The sequence below is a fragment of the Hesperophylax consimilis genome, chromosome 22, assembly GCF_061612785.1.
Source record: "Hesperophylax consimilis isolate HC1 chromosome 22, BYU_Hcon_1.0, whole genome shotgun sequence".
NCBI lineage: Eukaryota > Metazoa > Arthropoda > Insecta > Trichoptera > Limnephilidae > Hesperophylax > Hesperophylax consimilis.
The window spans coordinates 17834792-17853851 of record NC_142857.1 but is presented as its reverse complement, the minus strand read 5'-3'; the positions used below and the strand labels follow the sequence as shown (position 1 = coordinate 17853851).

General features: G+C 36.5%; 1 protein-coding gene across 1 annotated transcript in view; it reads left to right on the top strand.

Moving 5' to 3' along the window:
• The window catches only part of mbo (Nuclear pore complex protein Nup88), a 298324-nt gene that overhangs the window by 266392 nt on the left and 12872 nt on the right, over positions 1-19060 (top strand). Inside the window, exons 3-10 of the mRNA XM_089645063.1 lie at positions 5658-5777; positions 6581-6817; positions 9095-9269; positions 10472-10600; positions 13403-13508; positions 15033-15295; positions 17786-17899; positions 18472-18698. Of these exons, the coding sequence (XP_089501189.1) occupies positions 5658-5777; positions 6581-6817; positions 9095-9269; positions 10472-10600; positions 13403-13508; positions 15033-15295; positions 17786-17899; positions 18472-18698 (1371 nt within the window). The remainder of the gene's footprint in view (positions 1-5657; positions 5778-6580; positions 6818-9094; positions 9270-10471; positions 10601-13402; positions 13509-15032; positions 15296-17785; positions 17900-18471; positions 18699-19060) is intronic.

Here is a 19060-nt window from a genome sequence, read left to right as displayed (position 1 = left end):
TTTTACTAATATTTTTTCATATTTAGTTTATCAGTTTAACGTTATTAGATACATTAAAAACTTTCGGTGTTACTAAAAAACGTTGTTAAAAATTTATTCATTTGATAAACGACCGTGTATGTGAAAACATTACTAATATAAAAATTGACATAAAATATTTCATGTAAATATAAATACATTGTTTACACAGTCAAAGGGGGTTGTTTAGTTTGCTGTATGTAGGTACTTGAAAATTCTCATAAAATTTCGGAATATTTCAAAGGTATTTTAAACAAATAGCATTTTAAGAAACTAGATAATAGTATATTAAAGTATAAGTGGATAAACAGGTCTTTAAAACACGCGCGATTTTTCGAGCACGACAGCGTAGCCGAGTGCTCGAAATAAAGCAAGTACTTATACTTTACGCTATTTTTTTTATTGGTACACTTTGAAAACATAAATATTGATATTATTATTAAAAATTTGGAAATAAGAACTATTAATGAATTCGTGATGTGACATCACAATATCTTGTTGTCATGGAAATGAAAAACAAAAACATTAATTTGCAATCTGTCACATAAGATTAATAGTTGGATTTATAGTTAAAAGTTGTTAACATTTTGTTGATTTGTTGATGTTGCCATGGTAACTTTAAAAAACGCGCGTTCCATAAAATGCGATTGAAACACGCTAGAGCGTACTTTAAATGAGTAAAAAAGGGCACCAATAAAAAAAATTACTTTCTAGATTTTTTATTTTAAATAATGTTTATAAATTAGAATATTTAAATTTCAAACGTGAAAAAAGTTGAAAAAAACACAAATATTTTTACTCCAAACGACGAAAAATTGAGAGAATGAAAACTGTCACCTCACTTTTAATCTCGTTTATACAATAAAAAAATATTTAAAATTATAAAAGACCTGCACTGATATAGTTGACACCATAAACGCCACCTCCAGATCAAATCTAAAAGTTTCACTTACCCCAACTTATTCCTTCTTTGATTTTTTTGTTTTTTTCGTTACCAAACTATACGAGAAAACTAACAACAAAATATTTAAGAAAATTTAACTGAACCTTTAAGTCAAGTTTTCCATGATACAATCTCATTTTTACTACCAAAATGTAATTATGTGTTTGTCAACCAATCCTATGAAAATGGCTATTGCGCGATTTCCAATTCTTATTCTAGCAATTTTTTAGCATTTATCCGCCGCTAGACACCTCCCTGTGGCGCCATTACGGGAATATGTTCAGCCGGCCATCGCATCGCTTAATACATTCTGCACCGAGCATCGAGCGAACTGGCAGAGCCCTTTTCCTTTATCCCCCGGGCCGAACTAATATTAAATACCTCGACTCTTCATGTGCATATCTTAATATGTACCGACCAAAAATATGGACTTTTGTATCGGGAGTATGCGATACTTTAGTGTATGCTGAGTTAGGGGCCGCCATCCATCTACTGCATTGTGGCAGGTTGTTTCTCCTTTATCCCCCTGGCCGAACTAATAGTCAATACCTCGTCTGTTCATCTGCATATCTTAATAAGTATTGATCAAAAATATGGACTTGGGAATCGCAACTATGCGATACTTTAGTGTATACTTAGTGAGGGCCGCCATACCCCTACTGCATTGTGGCAGGTTGTTTCTCCTTTATCCCCCGGGCCGAACTAATATTAAATGCCTCGTCTGTTCATCTGCATATCTAAATACGTTACCAACCAAAAAGATGGACTTGGGTATCGGGAGTATGCGATACTTTAGTGTATGCTTAGTGAGGGGCCGCCATACCCCTACTGCATTGTCGCAGGTTGTTTCTCCTTTATTCCCCAGGCCGAACTAATAGTAAATACCTTGTCTGTTCATCTGCATATCTTAATACGTTACCGACCAAAAAGATGGACTTTTTCTATCGGGCGTATGCGTTACTTTAGTGTATACTTAGTAAGGAACCGCCATCCACCTTCTGCATTGTGGCAGGTTGTTTCTCCTTTATCCCCCGGGCCGAACTAATATTAAATGCCTCGTCTGTTCATCTGCATATCTAAATACGTTACCAACCAAGAAGATGGACTTGGGTATCGGGAGTATGCGATACTTTAGTGCAGTGCTCCGCAACCTTTTCTTACCTACGACACACCAAATTTCTTCCTAGAATTCCGCGGCACACCGAAAGCTAAAATATATAGGTGTGAAATTGATACACAAATTTTACAATAAACTCTTGTTTTTTTATTTGAAAAGTATACATACACACATATAACTATAACATATTTATTTTTACGCAATCTTAATAATTATTATAAAATAATAATAAATTAATGAGCGATTAATTGTTAAATTAACCTGCGCTTGTTTCAATGAACACAAAAGTTTTATATTCGGCTCGATTTTGACAGCGCAACCCGAAGTTCTTGGTCAAGACCTTTTAAGCATGACCGCTTATCATTTTTAATTAATACAAGCGTTGAAAAAATTTGCTCACATAAATATGTCGTTGAAAATGGAAGTAGTGTTAAGAATGCTTTGACGGAAATGCAAGGATATTCTTTTTTAACGTCAATCCAGAAAACATCTAATGGATCTTCGGAGAAGTGGAGTTTTTATGTCATGTCATTATTTCAATCTGTAAATTCCTCTCGAATTTGCAGAGGCAGTGCTTCTGTAGAATTTATTGCATTGGTTGCAAAAGGATTTCGAATCCAATCGTATTTTTCCGTATTAATGGAATAAAAATACTGACCAAATTTCTGGTGAAGCATATTTAAATGTTGTTGGGCCAGATCCACAGTTAATTGTTTGTTTTCAATTGTAAATAAATAAATAAATAAATATTGGACAATTTTTATAGCGCCGCTTTTGTGAGTTATCACCTCAGGGGCGTACTATGTTGGTCCTTTGGTACATTTCCAAACATCCTTTTTGCAACTCTTTCTGCCAAAGTTCGTTATTAAGTTCATCAAATGCTCGAATATATCAGCCATGTATGCAAGTTTGGCTATCCAGTAATTATCATTGAGCTGCTGATATAGTTTGGGCATATTTTGATTTAAAAGGAACTCACACACCTCTTGACGAAGCTCAAACAATCTAGCCAAAACTTTGCCTCGGGATAGCCAACGAATTTCAGTATAAAACAATAAGGATTCATATTCGGCTCCCATTTCTGCAGAGAGTATTCCAAAGATTCGTGAGTTTAGGGATCTTGATTTAATTATGTCTATGATTTTAATGCATTCAATCATCGTGTTCAAAAGTTCCTCTGGTAAATTTTTGACCATCAATGCTTCGCGATGTATGCAGCAGTGTGTAAATTGTAACGTTGGATTTTTTGTTTTACACAAGGGACAAAACCCTTTTTACTACCCGTCATTGCCGCAGCGCCATCCGTGCAAACAGCAATGCAATTGCTCTATTTAAATTATACATTTTGAAGAAATCATCGGTTACTTGAAAAATTTCTTCACCGGTAGTTCGTTTTGAACCTCCTTACAAAAAAATAATGTTTTTCAATAAAGTCCTCGTCAACGAAACGTATAATAGCTATCAACTGTGCTTTATTTTTAATATCGGTTGTTCCGATCTGAAGCGCAAATTTTTCAGCCAATAACAGTTTTCTAATCAGTGTTCCTAATATATTGTGAATACGTCTTTTAGGAGTATCGGCAGACAATCAAAAATAGAAAATATTTTGTCATTGTGTATTAAATACGTAATGATATATTGTAAAATGTCAAATACATTGAATTTGACCGCGGCACACCTGTGTCCGGCTCACGGCACACCAGTGTGCCACGGCACACCGGTTGCGGAGCACTGCTTTAGTGTATGCTTAGTGAGGGGCCGCCATACCCCTACTGCATTGTCGCAGGTTGTTTCTCCTTTATTCCCCAGGCCGAACTAATAGTAAATACCTTGTCTGTTCATCTGCATATCTTAATACGTTACCGACCAAAAAGATGGACTTTTTCTATCGGGCGTATGCGTTACTTTAGTGTATACTTAGTAAGGAACCGCCATCCACCTTCTGCATTGTGGCAGGTTGTTTCTCCTTTATCCCCCGGGCCGAACTAATATTAAATGCCTCGCCTGTTCATCTGCATATCTAAATACGTTACCAACCAAAAAGATGGACTTGGGTATCGGGAGTATGCGATACTTTAGTGTATACTTAATGAGGGGCCGCCATACCCCTACTGCATTGTGGCAGGTTGTTTCTCCTTTATCCCCCGGGCCGAACTAATATTAAATGCCTCGTCTGTTCATCTGCATATCTTAATACGTTACCGACCAAAAAGATGGACTTTTGTATCGGGCGTAAGCGTTACTTTAGTGTATACTTAGTAAGGAACCGTCATCCACCTTTTGCATTGTCGCAGGTTGTTTCTTCTTTATCCCCCGTGCCGAACTAATAGTAAATACCTCGTCTGTTCATCTGCAAATACGTATTGACCAAAAATATGGACTTGTATATCGGGAATATGCGATACTTCAGTGTATACTTTCCCGGTCCGAACTAATTTAAATGCCTCGTCTGTTCATCTGCAAATCTTAATTCGCTGCTGATATTTGTATCGGATATATGCGATACTTTCAGTGTCACCCTGGTGGAAGTCCTCTAACTTCTTACACATGAACCTTCTTTTACCTTCCCCGAAAAAAATTATGTATCAGGCCTACAAAAACTGTTTTAAACTTCAAAATGTCCTACTTACGAACCCATTTTCGGTGATGGTTTTATTGTACGTATAATTTGGCAAATTAAGTTCTTTAGAAAATTTTCGTAAATCATTTTAATATTTATGCCTGAACTTTGCAAAATAAAATAAAACACATTGTCAAGTGATGTTTTTTCCTTGCATAAATCAAAACAGACTGCTGGTATTAATCACGTATTGTTTCGTAGTTTTTTCACACAAATGAAGTATTGAATTCCATTTTAAACACAAACTTTAGAGCGCACAGTTTAGACCCGCGCTGTGCAAGCGGGTTCCCTACAGAGTCTCGGACCATCCCGATGCTAAGCGGCAATTTAAATGTTATCGCAATATGCATAAGTATTATTACCATTTGTTATTTCGGGTACTACTGGTATTACACATAGCCCTCTCATTAAAATTTTAGGCGTATTAGATCTATCAAAAAAATTATATATAAAAATGCGAAAATCAGTCATTTTAAATACATGTAGGATAACGAAAGATTTTTTAAATATTTATGTTGAGGGATCAGTGGGATTTATAGGCCCTGTTAGGAGTTCTACCGAGCCGAACCCTCTGATATGAAAATATCTGGAGTCGGTGAATTATTTTAGTATTTGATCTGTGGTGAGTTGACGTGTGGTTCTTGTATTGTTTTTTATTTTTATTTATTTTGCTTATATAATGCACTTGCGTAATGTTGATTGACTAAATGATCATTTGTGGAAAAGTGTGTGGAAGGGTTTAGTTTTTCCTATGGGGAAGATTTAACCCGGACATAAAGTCGGAAATTTGTTAGCGGCCTGATTCCAAATGTTACACGACATGGCGCATCACCTTAAGTTGGTATTTTGATATTTTACTTTCAAAACTTTATATTTCTTCGATTGATGCCAGTTTTTAACCATAATTTCTACCCTTTGACATAATGATGTCATTAAATTTTGTTTATTTTTATTTTCAGATCGCAATTGCTGGATGAGCGCCTGTTTATGACTCAGTGTGAGATTTACCAGGTGGCGTGGCACCCTGGCTCCAACACTGATTCACATCTTCTCCTGTTGGCCTCCGACAACACATTCAGGTATGAACAAATTATGAAGTAATAATTATTCTTGCTCTCGAAATTCAAGCTTTTAGACTCGTGTGTTCGTGAGAACTCCTGAGAAAAACCACTCTAGTGTTCCGACTGCAATTTTCGTATTCTTACAAGTCAAGTTTGTAAAGAGAAAATTTATTCTCGGGTTACGAGTGCAATTATTCGTGAAAATGAATGTTAGATTGTGGACTCACGCCATGGATCAGTGAAGAATGGGTTTTTGCGCTCCTGTGTAATCCGGATTTTTACGTTTCTTGAAAGTAAGTAATTATACAATTTGTCCAAAGAAACGTCACTATCTCCATAAAAAAAATCTTTCTTCAGGCAGATGGGTAGCATAATATTGAAAAATGTCCAAATAAGCTCAAAGATTTCACATCACAAAAAAGAATCTTTACTGGACCATTAAAACTACCATCATCTTGAACCAGAAACGGAACGTACAAGCAAATTTACATACAGAAGAAATGCAAACGATCGACCAAAAACAGGACTTCGAGTATATGACGCGTATATAGACAGAAGATATAAACCTAGTAATTTGACTAGGAATTGACCGAGCGTGTACCTACGTCCTACATACGCGCATAATGAGAAGTTAGATGTCGCCATTTCCGCTGCCAGCTATTTGGCTTTGTAGTGATCAAATTAATAATGTGACCAGTTGGTTTTACTTATATAAAATATTTTATATGGTAATTTTATAATTTTGGAGGGTCGATGTCCAGTTGACCTTAGGGGGTAGCCGCCTCTGAAATATTCATAAAACTTTTTTTTTATAATTCCAGACTTTACGACGTGTCTTCCTCCGCTCGCTGTGTGAGGGTCATACCCTTGGGCAGGCGCTCCGCCCCCCTGCCCGCCCTGCGCCTGGGCCCCGCTCTGGGCGAGACCACCGTGGGCTTCGCCCTATCGCCTCCGCGCGCCCCCGTCTGCGAGGGGAGTGCCCGCGAGCTATGGCCTGCGCTGGTGCTTAGGGGGAACGGGGATGTGTGCATGGTTGATGTGGGAATTGATGGAGATAGGTGAGAAGATAAAAACAGTGAAAATTATGACCTAAGGACTTGGTACTTTAAGTTTTTTTTTCAAATGTTTCTGGCTTACAGTCTTCAAGGGTGTTCTAGGGTTTAATGTATTTTTAAATGCATCGAATCGTATACCTGGCTTCAAAAGTTTTTTAATCCTGCCAAAAAAAAAAGGAAAGTAGTAAAAATTTGGCAGGCGGGTACAGGTACCGCTGTCCCGGGAACCATTCATTGGATAGCCAACACATCTGCCATACGTAACCCCAAGTGGTTCGCTACGTTTGGTGACTTAGCAGTGGTGCCCGGGTTCACGGGGTGAGGATTGTTTAGGTCTTGGCAGCAGATGCGTCTGCCTACCTACTGTGTGGCGGGCTGGATTTGGAGAGACTGGTTGAGGGAAATCTTTTTACCTCTACAGCAGGTCTCACTGGACTTCCCAGATCTTCTCTCCTACCTTTCCTTAATAAAACCCACCACATAGCATCCCCAAAGATGACGTAGGGAAACTATTTTCCTCGAGACCTCCTGTGTTGTGCTAATTAAAAAAAAGTGGGTGTGTCAAGCCTACGCAAGACAGAAGTGAAACTTCTAGTTTCAGCTGATGCTTGGCGTGGCGCAGTTCGCTGGTGTCTGAGAGAGAGGAAAGAAGAGAAGAGAGAGAACGTTCGTGAGCGGCTCCCCCACCTCAACAAGGTTTCACTTCAAAAATGCCACAGCCGAGAATCGAACCTCGCTTAACTGATTGAAAGCCAACCACGCTGAGCACCAACTGTAAGCAAAGCCGCATAAATTGATTATATTATGTAGGTTCTGAAAATATGAGAGCTTGTTATGTTTTATAATGTTACCTACATCACACCCAAAATATAATATATTTTTAAAAATAATATACAATGTACAGAAATAGAATCCCACACAAGATCGCGTAGTGCGCTCTAGCGAACGGATATTTTATCAGAGGGAGATAGTTTTAATTTTTTTTTCTGTAAATTATTACATATTATCAAAATAAATAAATTAATTAAATAAATGTAATACAATTATCATAATATACGGATTAGATAATAATTTTAATCCAACACAATAACGCAAAGCGCGCTCTAGCGGAGTAATGTTTTATCACAGTGAGATAAGTGTTTTTATTATTTTGCAATATTATTTTCTTTTAAAAAATGTTCTGACCTACTAAAAAATAAGATATTGAATGAAAAAGGCGTTAAAAACAAAAAAATAATGTGCGATGGCCGAGAATCGAACTCGGATCAACTGCTTGGAAGGCAACTATGCTGACCATTACACCACCAACGCCAGTTGTCGGGATGAGCTAAGAAGCATTTATATGTTACTTCAAAACTTTGACTAGATCAAATGAACTTTAATCGGTGGTGGGGGTACCCGCATTTTCGTTTCGGTCATGAGTCGGTTTTACTCCGGTCCTCGAAATTGCATGACGCGCGTAAAGAAGTTTCACTTCAATATATATAATAATAGTGAAAATGCAATAAATTTTGGGTTCTCTGTGTGATGCAGATTCACCGGTTTCCCGCTTACCCTACGAGTTCCGGACACTGTGTATAAAGATATAGAGATAATGTGAAGATATATAGATAATCATTGTATACTCATGGGAGATCCATGCATTTTTTTATGCTCTGAAAGCGAAGACTTCTACCTATCAGAACGCGCCAATCAGCAGAGCGTCACAAGTGTTTAACGATTCTGCATTTACCATCAACATTTTTAATGTTTAGCAACTATCTTTTGATGCATGTCACAAAATAGTAAAACTGCCCCTATGAACTTTTTATACTTACATGTATCTCAATTTTTTAATATTTTCTGTAATATATTGGTGCATAACTGTTTTATGGAGAACAAGGCTAAATAAATATTTAAATGTATTATAAAAATAAACACAAGATTATTAAGAAATAGAGTCATAATTAGTACGTAATCACAAATGTGTAAAGGTAATTTGATTTAAATTAGAATTAAGAAATCTCCAACATCTTTATAACATCACGAGGAAAAAACAAATATAAGATTGTCCAACTGATAATCCAGGGGAAAAATACGAAGATGATGATAGTGAACGAAGATGTGTTTTTCTCATAGCTACGAAATCTTTATTTGGTTTAATGCAGTCTTGCAATGTTGTTCCAGTCTGTAGGTTCAAGATTGCTCTGATGATAACCGACCTCTGATAAATTTTGTAAAGTATCAACTTACCCACATTATCATGTGATATTTATTCATCGACTTTTTTCGGTGTTCCAGTGACATTTCACAAAAGCTAGTGGGCCCCCTGCCCATGTACCCCCCGGCCGACGATAACTACGGCGTGGAGTCCTGCTCCATCATCATGCTGGGGGCACACCTCGTCTGCGTGGCAACCTGCGGGGGCACCCTGTACCACTGCGTGCTGCTGCCTGATGAGCAGGACAATGAGAAGGTCTGTTCCATTGCATAATACAGGGTGAACTTAATTACTTGACACCGTGGTGGTTGGACGCCATTTGGTTTTTTTTTAATTATTTTTTTACAAATTTTGAAAAGAATGTGACCTTACTGGGGTACCCCGTTCTAAGGTCACATTGTACATGGTTTTGTGTATGAATAGTAAATTATGTAGATCAAGTTTATTTTGTAAGTGTGCTAGAACAGTAGTCCCCAACCTTTTTATCGCCGCGGACCGGTCAATGTTTGATAATTTTACCCCGGCCTGCCGGGGGGGGGGGGGAGACACGTTGATTGTTTCGATTTAATTATTTCAATTGAAAGAACCCTAAATCAATGAGAATCCTTAGCTTGTTTCTTTGCAAGGAGATGGTTCCATCTGGAGGTAATGGGAGTTAATGACACCCGAAGTGTGTTGCTTACATTCAGTTTATTCCGTTGTTTTCTTTTGGTTCTTGTCACTGCAGACAACCCCGCTTCACACAGATAGGATATCGGAAATGGCAATAGGGATTTAAGTGCTGTGGTTGAAATCTCAGGGTAGTTTAAAACCGCAGCCCTTTCCATTTGATCTACGGCCCGAAACAGACCCGCGGACCATGGGTTGGGGACCACTGTGCTAGAATATTACAAGAGGAAAATTATAAATCAGTATCCAGAAAAAAAAAATAACATATCGTTAATCTTTATTAGGTTGCAACATTGTTATGAGTATAACTACGTACTTACTAGTTGTACAGTTTTGTTATGAGTAAATACAAAATGCAATAGAAAAGCAATTTAATAATTACAAAAATATCATCACTTAATGAAAGAAACCAAAAGTAAGGGCAAGCACAATGTTATGTAAGTACATACGTAGTTATACACAATTATTAAAAATGAACAGTTTGTATCTATATTCTTCTTTCCCGTGTCCATAATATATATTTTTCATATTAAATCTATCAGTTCGCATTATACAGTTGTGAAGAGTACTCTTTGTAGTTATTAAAACATCATTATCATTATCTTCACAGTATCCCCGAAGATTACTGAGGAAAATGGTTTCATTCTGTATGGGGTTAAAAATTAGTCAAACATTTTGCTGAAGCGGCAGCAGGTCAGCTATCGCTGACTCAGCACATTCCACACACCAAATACTTATAGAAACCTAATGTAATCCTAAAATATAATTATTTACTTTTATGATTGCAGAGTCTTAACCAGACCTCTTTCCTGCCACCGAAACAATCCCTATACGTTATTGAAGCTATTGAATTAGATCTTGGTCTGAGTTTGAACGATTCAGACCCTAGTTACTCCTGCCCTATCTACCTGACAACTGTGAGTATAACAATATTTTTTTTTGTATGAACCTTTGTAGTACCAAATATGTATTTCAGTATACAAAACAACAGTCATAGAGTTCAGTTCTATTTGACTGAGACGATTCGACTAATCGATTGACGTTATTAAGATCTGCTGACCTCAAAATGAAGTATCTATCGCTTTGTTGGTCTTACCGGACGCATATACTCGTATATGCCATTCCCTGTGGTGCTTTGAAGATCCATTAACTGCTGGAATGTCAAGTTCCCATCAAACAAACACCCCTCTTGTACCAGCAGTAAAATGGCGTCACCTGTAAACCACCAACTTTATTTTTGTATGAAAGGCTTTGTTAGTGCTAAATTTCCCACTAGATGGCGCCGAGACATTATATACATTATACATTATATCTACATTTGTTGGTGAAATATTTTGACTTGTCAAATATTATTATTTTTTTAATGATAAACTAATGTTTATAAGAGAAGGTTTTATGCATAGCCAAAGGATAACCAATTATTGGTTAGTGTTAATAAGACAAGTTTTTATGCATAGCACAAAGTAAAACCAATTATTGCTTATTGGTTATCCATTGTGCTATGCATAAAACCTTGTCTTATAAATTTTAGTTTATCATTAAAAAAATAGGAATAGAGCTCTTTTAAATTTAAAATAAGGTAATCCTTTCATCTCCAAATAAGAATTCAATTGCACTTTAAATTGTAGTATTTTAGTAGCATCGATGACATGTTGTGGAAGTTTGTTCCAAGCATCCAAGTGTTCTCTAGGATTGGATGTAAAAGGTGTTTTATTAAATTTTTTTTTGTGTTCATGGAGATTAATATTTTTGTTGATGGTGAAGATTTCTTTGATGCCAGGGCAACTATAATGTCCAGACAAAATTTTAAAAGAGTCAATCAAATAACCCCTTTATCTTCTTTATTTTAATGTTGGTTATTTTAGTTCCATGAGTCTATCTCCATATTGCTGGACTTTCAAAGTTCATGGTATTTTTATTTACTTGAAAAACAGCGCCATCTGTTGGACGTAAAAGCAACACGCGCTATTGCTTCTCTATCTCCACAGACAGACTGAGACACATCAAAGCGTAGCGGGGTACAGCTAGTTTTAAATTTAAAAAATTCAATGTATATTTATGGTTTTCATAATGCTAAATAAGTGTTCTAAAAAGAATCTAAATAAATATAGTAAAATGACGTTATCAAACACAAATCCGATGATGCATCTACAATGGCAACATACTTTTTCACAGACAAAATAAATATGTTTACACATGACGTAACGATAAGATAGAATAATATTAAGATATGTTGTTTCCTTGCCAAGCGAATAATATATATATTATTATGCTAGGAGCATTTTTTAAGGTTCAAAATACCATAAAATCGAATCAAATGCAGTTGAGCTGCTAGGAATACGGATAGGGCACTCGACGGTTACAAATGTTAGATATCCCCTAAGTAAACTCTATTGTTGGATATTTGGATGTCGAAGCCAACAAAGGCGTTCCCTTAGAAGTGGAATTATTTATTTATTTATTTGAGGAACATAAACAGTCTTAGTAATACAATATACATAAGAGGATAACAAAAAAACAGACCAATTTTTAATGTTCACAGATAGATATTCAGAAACATAAAACTAACCTGTAAACGATAAACCTATAATATGCCTACCATAAACAGCAATAAATAAAAGTGATTATAACTATAATTAAATAGACTTGGGTTGGAACGGGAAAGGGGAGGAGAGGGATAAGGAAAAGTTGCCACGCAAGTAATATTAAAATATTAGGTACAATCAATTTAACAGTCGTTAATATGAGTTAGAATGTGATACAATGAAATTCTGTAGTGATAGTAACTATCAGTGAATATGTCAGCACGAGTGTCTATATTTGCAAATTTATTATTATAGTAGTTACATGTCCTTTGCATAAATTCATTTTGGTTGGAATTGGTATTGCATCTATCAATGTAGAAAAGGGTATTTTGTCTGCTGTATCGAATTGGCGCACGGAAATTTATTTTGCTCAGCAACTCCGGGCAGTCAACTTTAGAGTTAATAATTTTATACAAGAGCATCTGATCAGCGACAATCCTCCTATTGAGTAGTTTCGTGATTCGAAAATGTTTCTCGATTTCGTCGTAAGAGTTGTATGTGTTAAATGATTTAAAATTGAGGAATTTGAGAAATCGTTCCTGAACTCTTTCTAACCTGTTAACATAAACAATATAGCGCGGGTTCCAAACCGGTGAACAGTACTCCAGGTGAGGACGAACATGTGAATTGAAGAGAGTCAGATATGTCTTAGTATTTTTGAAAATTTGCATGTTCTCAGTACAAAACCTAGACTTTTTGATGCTTTGGTGGCAATGTTATCAACGTGTTTATCAAAGGTAAGTTTAGAGTCCAAGAAAACCCCGAGATCACGCACATAGTCTTTATTTGTTAAAATCGATCCAGAAATGGTGTAATCATGCAGTATTTTCACACGGTTACGTGTGAATGTGACTTTGCAACATTTAGAAATATTCATAAAAAGCTTATTTCTGAGACAGTAATCCGTCAGTCGATCAAGATCTGCTTGTAAACGCGCAGAACAGTCCGGTATATAGGAAGGTATATCTTCATATCGTCAGCAAATAGTAAAATTTGAGCGTGAAAACATGTCGTAATATCATTAATATAGATAGAGAAAAGCAAAGCATTATATAACAATGTTTAGACTACCCTTAATAAGGAGATTTTAATTTATTTTAAACATTTAATAGTCATTTGCTTTTATGATTTCAGGATGAAGGAGTTAGGAACAGATATTTCTGCTCCCACGAAACTGGTGTTCACATTATCACTGTGCCGATTGTGAACCAAATTGAAGCTTTCTTCAATGGAGATGATGGTAAACATCCTATTGCAGATTATACAAATATTCTCTTTGTCAAATGAGTGTTTTTTTTTTATTTCTCAAAATATCATTATAGTACCTAAGTTTGGTTTTTCTAAGCCTTAATTATTGTTTATTATCAGTCCCAAATAATATGAACAGGGGTTATCGGCCATAAACCATTATTAAAATGTATGTACACACCAAAGTGTCGTCAACATCTATCACTTGTAATACTGCACTTTCCTACGTACAGCGGCGCCCCGCTTTTGTTTCTACCTACACAGCCGCATTAGTCCATGCAGTTTCGTCATAGTTTGGCGACAGTTGACATGCTTTCATGCCATTTATCCCTTTGTTTTTATCATCTTCTTGCGTCTTAAGCTTTTTGCTCTCTCCATTTCAGAAATTGTGAAAATTCCAGCTACATGTCATAGTTTTTTTAACTGGATTACCAATAATTTAAAGAGATTCTTAATAAATTAGCAATACACATTTTTCTTTGTGTACCTCTAGCATTGTAACTCATTGATATTTTGCATCGTGACTGATACTAGTTGCTACAAAAAAAAATATTTGTCCCAACTTTAAGCAGATGACCCTTAGTCGTAAATCACTAGAAATAAGTCCTAGATGTAAGTCACTCATCATCATCATCACTTTTGGCTCTACAACCCCTGGTGGGTCTTGGCCTCCTCAAGAGTCTTCCTCCACTCATCTCGGTCCCGCGCCAGCTCTCTCCAGTTTCGAAGCTCCAAGGCAGACAAATCTTTGAGGACGTTGTCGCTCCATCTTAACGTTGGCCTTCCCAGGCTCCTTCTCCCTATCGGTCTTGAGCTCAGCAGGGACTTTGGTTCTTGATGCTCGGTCATTCTCTCCACATGACCTAGCCACCGAAGTCTTCCCAGTTTTATGAACTTTGTGACGTTTAGCTCCTTAAACAGAGTATAGAGCTCATTGTTATAACGTCTGCGCCAAAATCCATTTTCTAGAACCGGTCCGAAGATGCGCCCAAAAATTTTCCTTTCAAAAACGTCCAGTGCTCGCTCATTCTTCTTAGTTAGAACCCACGTCTCGGCTGCGTACGTAAGCACTGGTCTAATTAGTGTTTTGTACACTAATACCTTGGTGTAAGTCACTAGTTATTATGAATCCTAGTCGTAAGTAAGCTGTATTTATTAGTTGATCAATATATTTGTAAATCGCCCTTGAGGTGATTTTTCACGAAAACGGCTTTATAGAAATTAGCCAAATATTATTATTATCATTATTATGACTCTAGTGCTCTGAGTTTTTCGAGTTGTCTGAGATGTCTCTAGTGTATAGGTTTAGCCCTCCAGTTCAGAACCGAAGTAAACTAACCGTAAGGTTTCTAGCAATAGAGAAATTTTGATAGCATAATAGAGAGGATGTTTTACATGCTCATTCCTAATTATAAGAGTTTCTAGTCTAAATAAATTGTTTTGTTGTGAAGAAGGCGTTTTTATTTTACAGATCCATTCACATCAAAAATCTGATGTTTGTTTTATCTCATTCCAGAAGACATTGAGATGCTCCTTCCATCCCTCAACCAACCCAGCTCTGCCGAGTACGTAGTCTGCACCAAGACTGCTAAGTCCACTTCTGTCAACCCTCCGTTGGGCCTCACTGTGTCCTACAGCCCTCACATGGTGTGGTCCCTCCTGGCGCAGGGAGACATGGTCTGCCGCACCCTGGCCTCTGGAGATGCCCAGCTGCTGATGGACAGTCATCATTCCCAGAGAGAGAGGAACCGGGGGGAGCTGTCTGCTTCCTTGAAGGAGGTAATCTATCTTACTTCAGATCTGGGCTGGCCAGTGACAGGATAAAAGTATCTTAGGAGGCCTAAAGTTGGTGGCTGGACGGTGCAGAGGTGAACATTGCACCCTTAGGCATAGGGAACAAACAGATAAAGTGAAGGCAACCAGTGCTCCTCATGAGTTATAGTACCGTAAAATAACTGATCAATTTTTAACTTTGAAACTATGTAAACAGCTTTATTATTAAAAAATCTGTACTGGAAAATCTTATGCCATATTTATTGCACATTGTACTGGACAGCAGATGGACGTACTTAAATAATTATTGAAATAATTAAGGAAATGAATATTTATCTGTTTTAATTTTATAATGCTGAATCCTTTCTTTGAGGCTTATCACTAGACACGAATCATGTTTCAAATGGAATATGTAGTAATTAAAATTTGGTGTTTTTTCTTGGTTCCTTAATGCTCTCATGCATCCTGTTTAGAGATTAGAATAATTCCTGCCTATTAACGTAGAAACTGTTTAATTTTAGACTAATATGCAAACAACTGGCCCAAACAGTCAGTTGTCCAACGACTTTCGTGAAGTTGTGTTTCAATCGCAAATCCTTCCCTAAGGTACCCCGAGAGGAAACTGGCATTTTACAATCGATGTCACTGGCGTAGGTGTCCAGTACACAGATGTTTAAACTATCTAAGCTTTCTACAAAATACTTGTTAGATTATTCAAGTAGTTATGTAGGTATATAGATAGATATACGTTACAATATAAGGACACGAAACTATTACAATAGTTGAAGAATTTATAAATGTAGGGGCAACTGCTGTACCTATGGACGGTTGTACCTATGAACACTATGCATATTTCACAAACTGTATAACCTAAAATTACAAAAAAAATACTAACATGTAGTAATTTTGTTATATGGCAACACTGACTAACGGCCATTTCTCTTCTGTCCCAACTTGGAAAGCGCAGGAAACTACAATATTTTTTTAATAAAAAGTTAGTTTATTACTGTATTGAAACGGTTTTTCCTAATACCCGAATCACAAATTTCGATATGTATTTAGTTTTACTTGAGAAATAACATATCAAATACCCATTGGCGATATTTAAACCTTCTTAGTAGATTATCTTAGCCATTATAATAATTTTAAGTTATAATGTCAAAATTGTACCTGTGGACAACACGATGATTGTACCTGTGGACTGTCCACAGGTACAATCAATATATCTTTTAAAGTTTAAGAATTTATTTTGATTCTATTTCCAGTGAATATATAGTGCGTATATGTCCATTCCCTAAAGCACCACCCTAGAAGACAGAAAAACAAGGAAGAAAACTTGGTAGGACTAGAATACTGACAGACACCCCCGAAAAAATGAGATAATGAACGCATCTCTAAAAAGAAATCACAACAAAATAAAGGCGTAAGGGGAGGAAAAAATAAAGCTTCAAGGGTTAAAGACGGTTCAAAAGGTCCCAGCATCAAATATAAAACATTAATTGATTTAGACAAGCCCAGCACCAGCAAGATTAAAATAATAAGCGATGTTAAGCTTGTTATATGCACAGTTTTTAGACAATATGAAAACAAAATTAACATCCTGACATGTAACTTATGCCAAGGTTATTTTCACTCTATGTGCACACAAAGAGAATTATTTAGATTCAGATGACGAGAATTCTTTCGTATGCCAGAGATGCTATATACTATCTGAAGATACTGATGGAGATCAGGATAGTATTGATTCGGAAGAGTTATACAGAGCTGCATATGATGCTAATAAATAAGACTATTTAACGGACTGCACACCATTAAAATTTTATTATTATTACTTGTTAAGTTAAGATGGTTTCTTTCTTATATTTCTTTATTTTTTCTTTGTTTATATTATTACTGTCCACAAGTACAAACGCGTCCACAGGTACAATGACGTGTGTCCATAGGTACATTGGGTAGTTGTACCTATGGACAAATATGCCTTTTTTTTATAAATGTTAATAACTCGACACTAAGGTGGTTTAAATAAATTATTAATAGTAATTATTGTGTCTTAACTATTTCTTTTCCAAACAAAAAAATAATCTAATTAAAATGTTATACCCAAAAAATTAAAAATATTGTTTTATTGAAAAATCGGGATTTTGTCCACAGGTACAGCAGTTGCCCCTACATATATACATATATCTCTGTCTGAAAATATCAAAAAGAAGAGCTTCACAATTTAAGAGAATATGTTAAAATATAACTATAAACCAATTAAAAAAGTACAGAGAATTATGAAGAGCTATTTCATAAAGACATGTGTGCAAATGTATATTCTTATTAGGGCCACCTTTGAATTATTAATAAATTATTATTGCATATTTTTATGTTTTTACAAAAAGAATAAATGTCAATTCAGTGAAAAATGTCAAATTGGGAGCGAAAAGTAGAATTTATTTTCATTTTATTGCTTTTGTAAATGTTTTGAATGTCTGATTTTTATTGCAATTACAGATGCAGAAAGTGCCCTTCAACACCCACATCTGCCAGATCCTGAAGCATGAACTCTCTCAACCAATACTGAAGATGGCCACCCAGACTGAACCTCAACCGCAGGAGTTATTTGAGGTTTGAAATAATTTTTTTATAGATAATATATTGTTCCACTGGCTCATCTGGGTAGCTGGAACTTTTTCACAGTGTCACATGATATATAATCCAAAAGCGTAGACTAGTCCTGGCTCGATCGTGAACTACCCGATCATTATAACGCGCTTACAAACCAACAAGATCGTCAGCACCAATGTCCCTTAATGGATGTGGTGGATGTGGCGAGCGACCATAGATATGTGAATTTTGTAAACTCGGCATCTCAAATCTCCTACTTATGACAGACAAATAGATATGGTAAACATTAGTTATATGTGTAGATCATTAGATAAATAATCTTAAATTAAACAATTTTCTACTACCGGCTACAGAATAGCTGAGTACCGGCAAATTAATTACAAACATTGGCTTTGGCATATTCCCTAGGCATTAGCAATATGTATTAACATATCACAATAATTTTTTTTGAAAGTCCTTCCACTTCTTGACTGCTAGAGCCACCTCTGACTGCATATAAAGTCATACATGTTATGACCATATGTATCCATCAACTTCACATAACCTTCTAACATATATTTTTCTGATTTCAGCTACTAACACACGCAACACACATATTTCATGAAGAGTTCTTCGTTCGGTTGGAGCGCGCGCGCAAAGAGCTGGACCGCCGCGTGTCCACCCTGCGCCTGCTTAAGGGCCACCAGCTGAGAGAAGCGCGCGCAGCGGTGGAGGGGCGGGCGGGGGTGCAGAGGGAAGGCGAGCATGTGCGCAACAAGTGCAAGCAGGTCACTGAAGTGCAACAGGCACTGAATGAGAGGTAAAAAATTAACTAGTGACTTTATCAATAAGTCACTGTGGTGCAACAATCACTAAAGGAGAGGTAAACACTTATCTAGTGGCTTTATCGATAAGTCACTGAGGGACAACAGGCACTGAATGAGAACAAAACACTTATCTAGTGACTTTATCACTAGGTCACTGTGGTGCAACAATCACTAAAGAAGAGGTTACACTTATCTAGTTGCTTTATAGATAAGTCACTGAGGCACAACAGGCACTGAATGAGATGTAAATACTTATCTAGAGACTTTATAAATAAGTCACTGTGTTGCAACAAGCACTTATATAGTGACTTATCGGTGAAGGTTTACAGACAGGGGAGAGAAGGAAATTGACGGC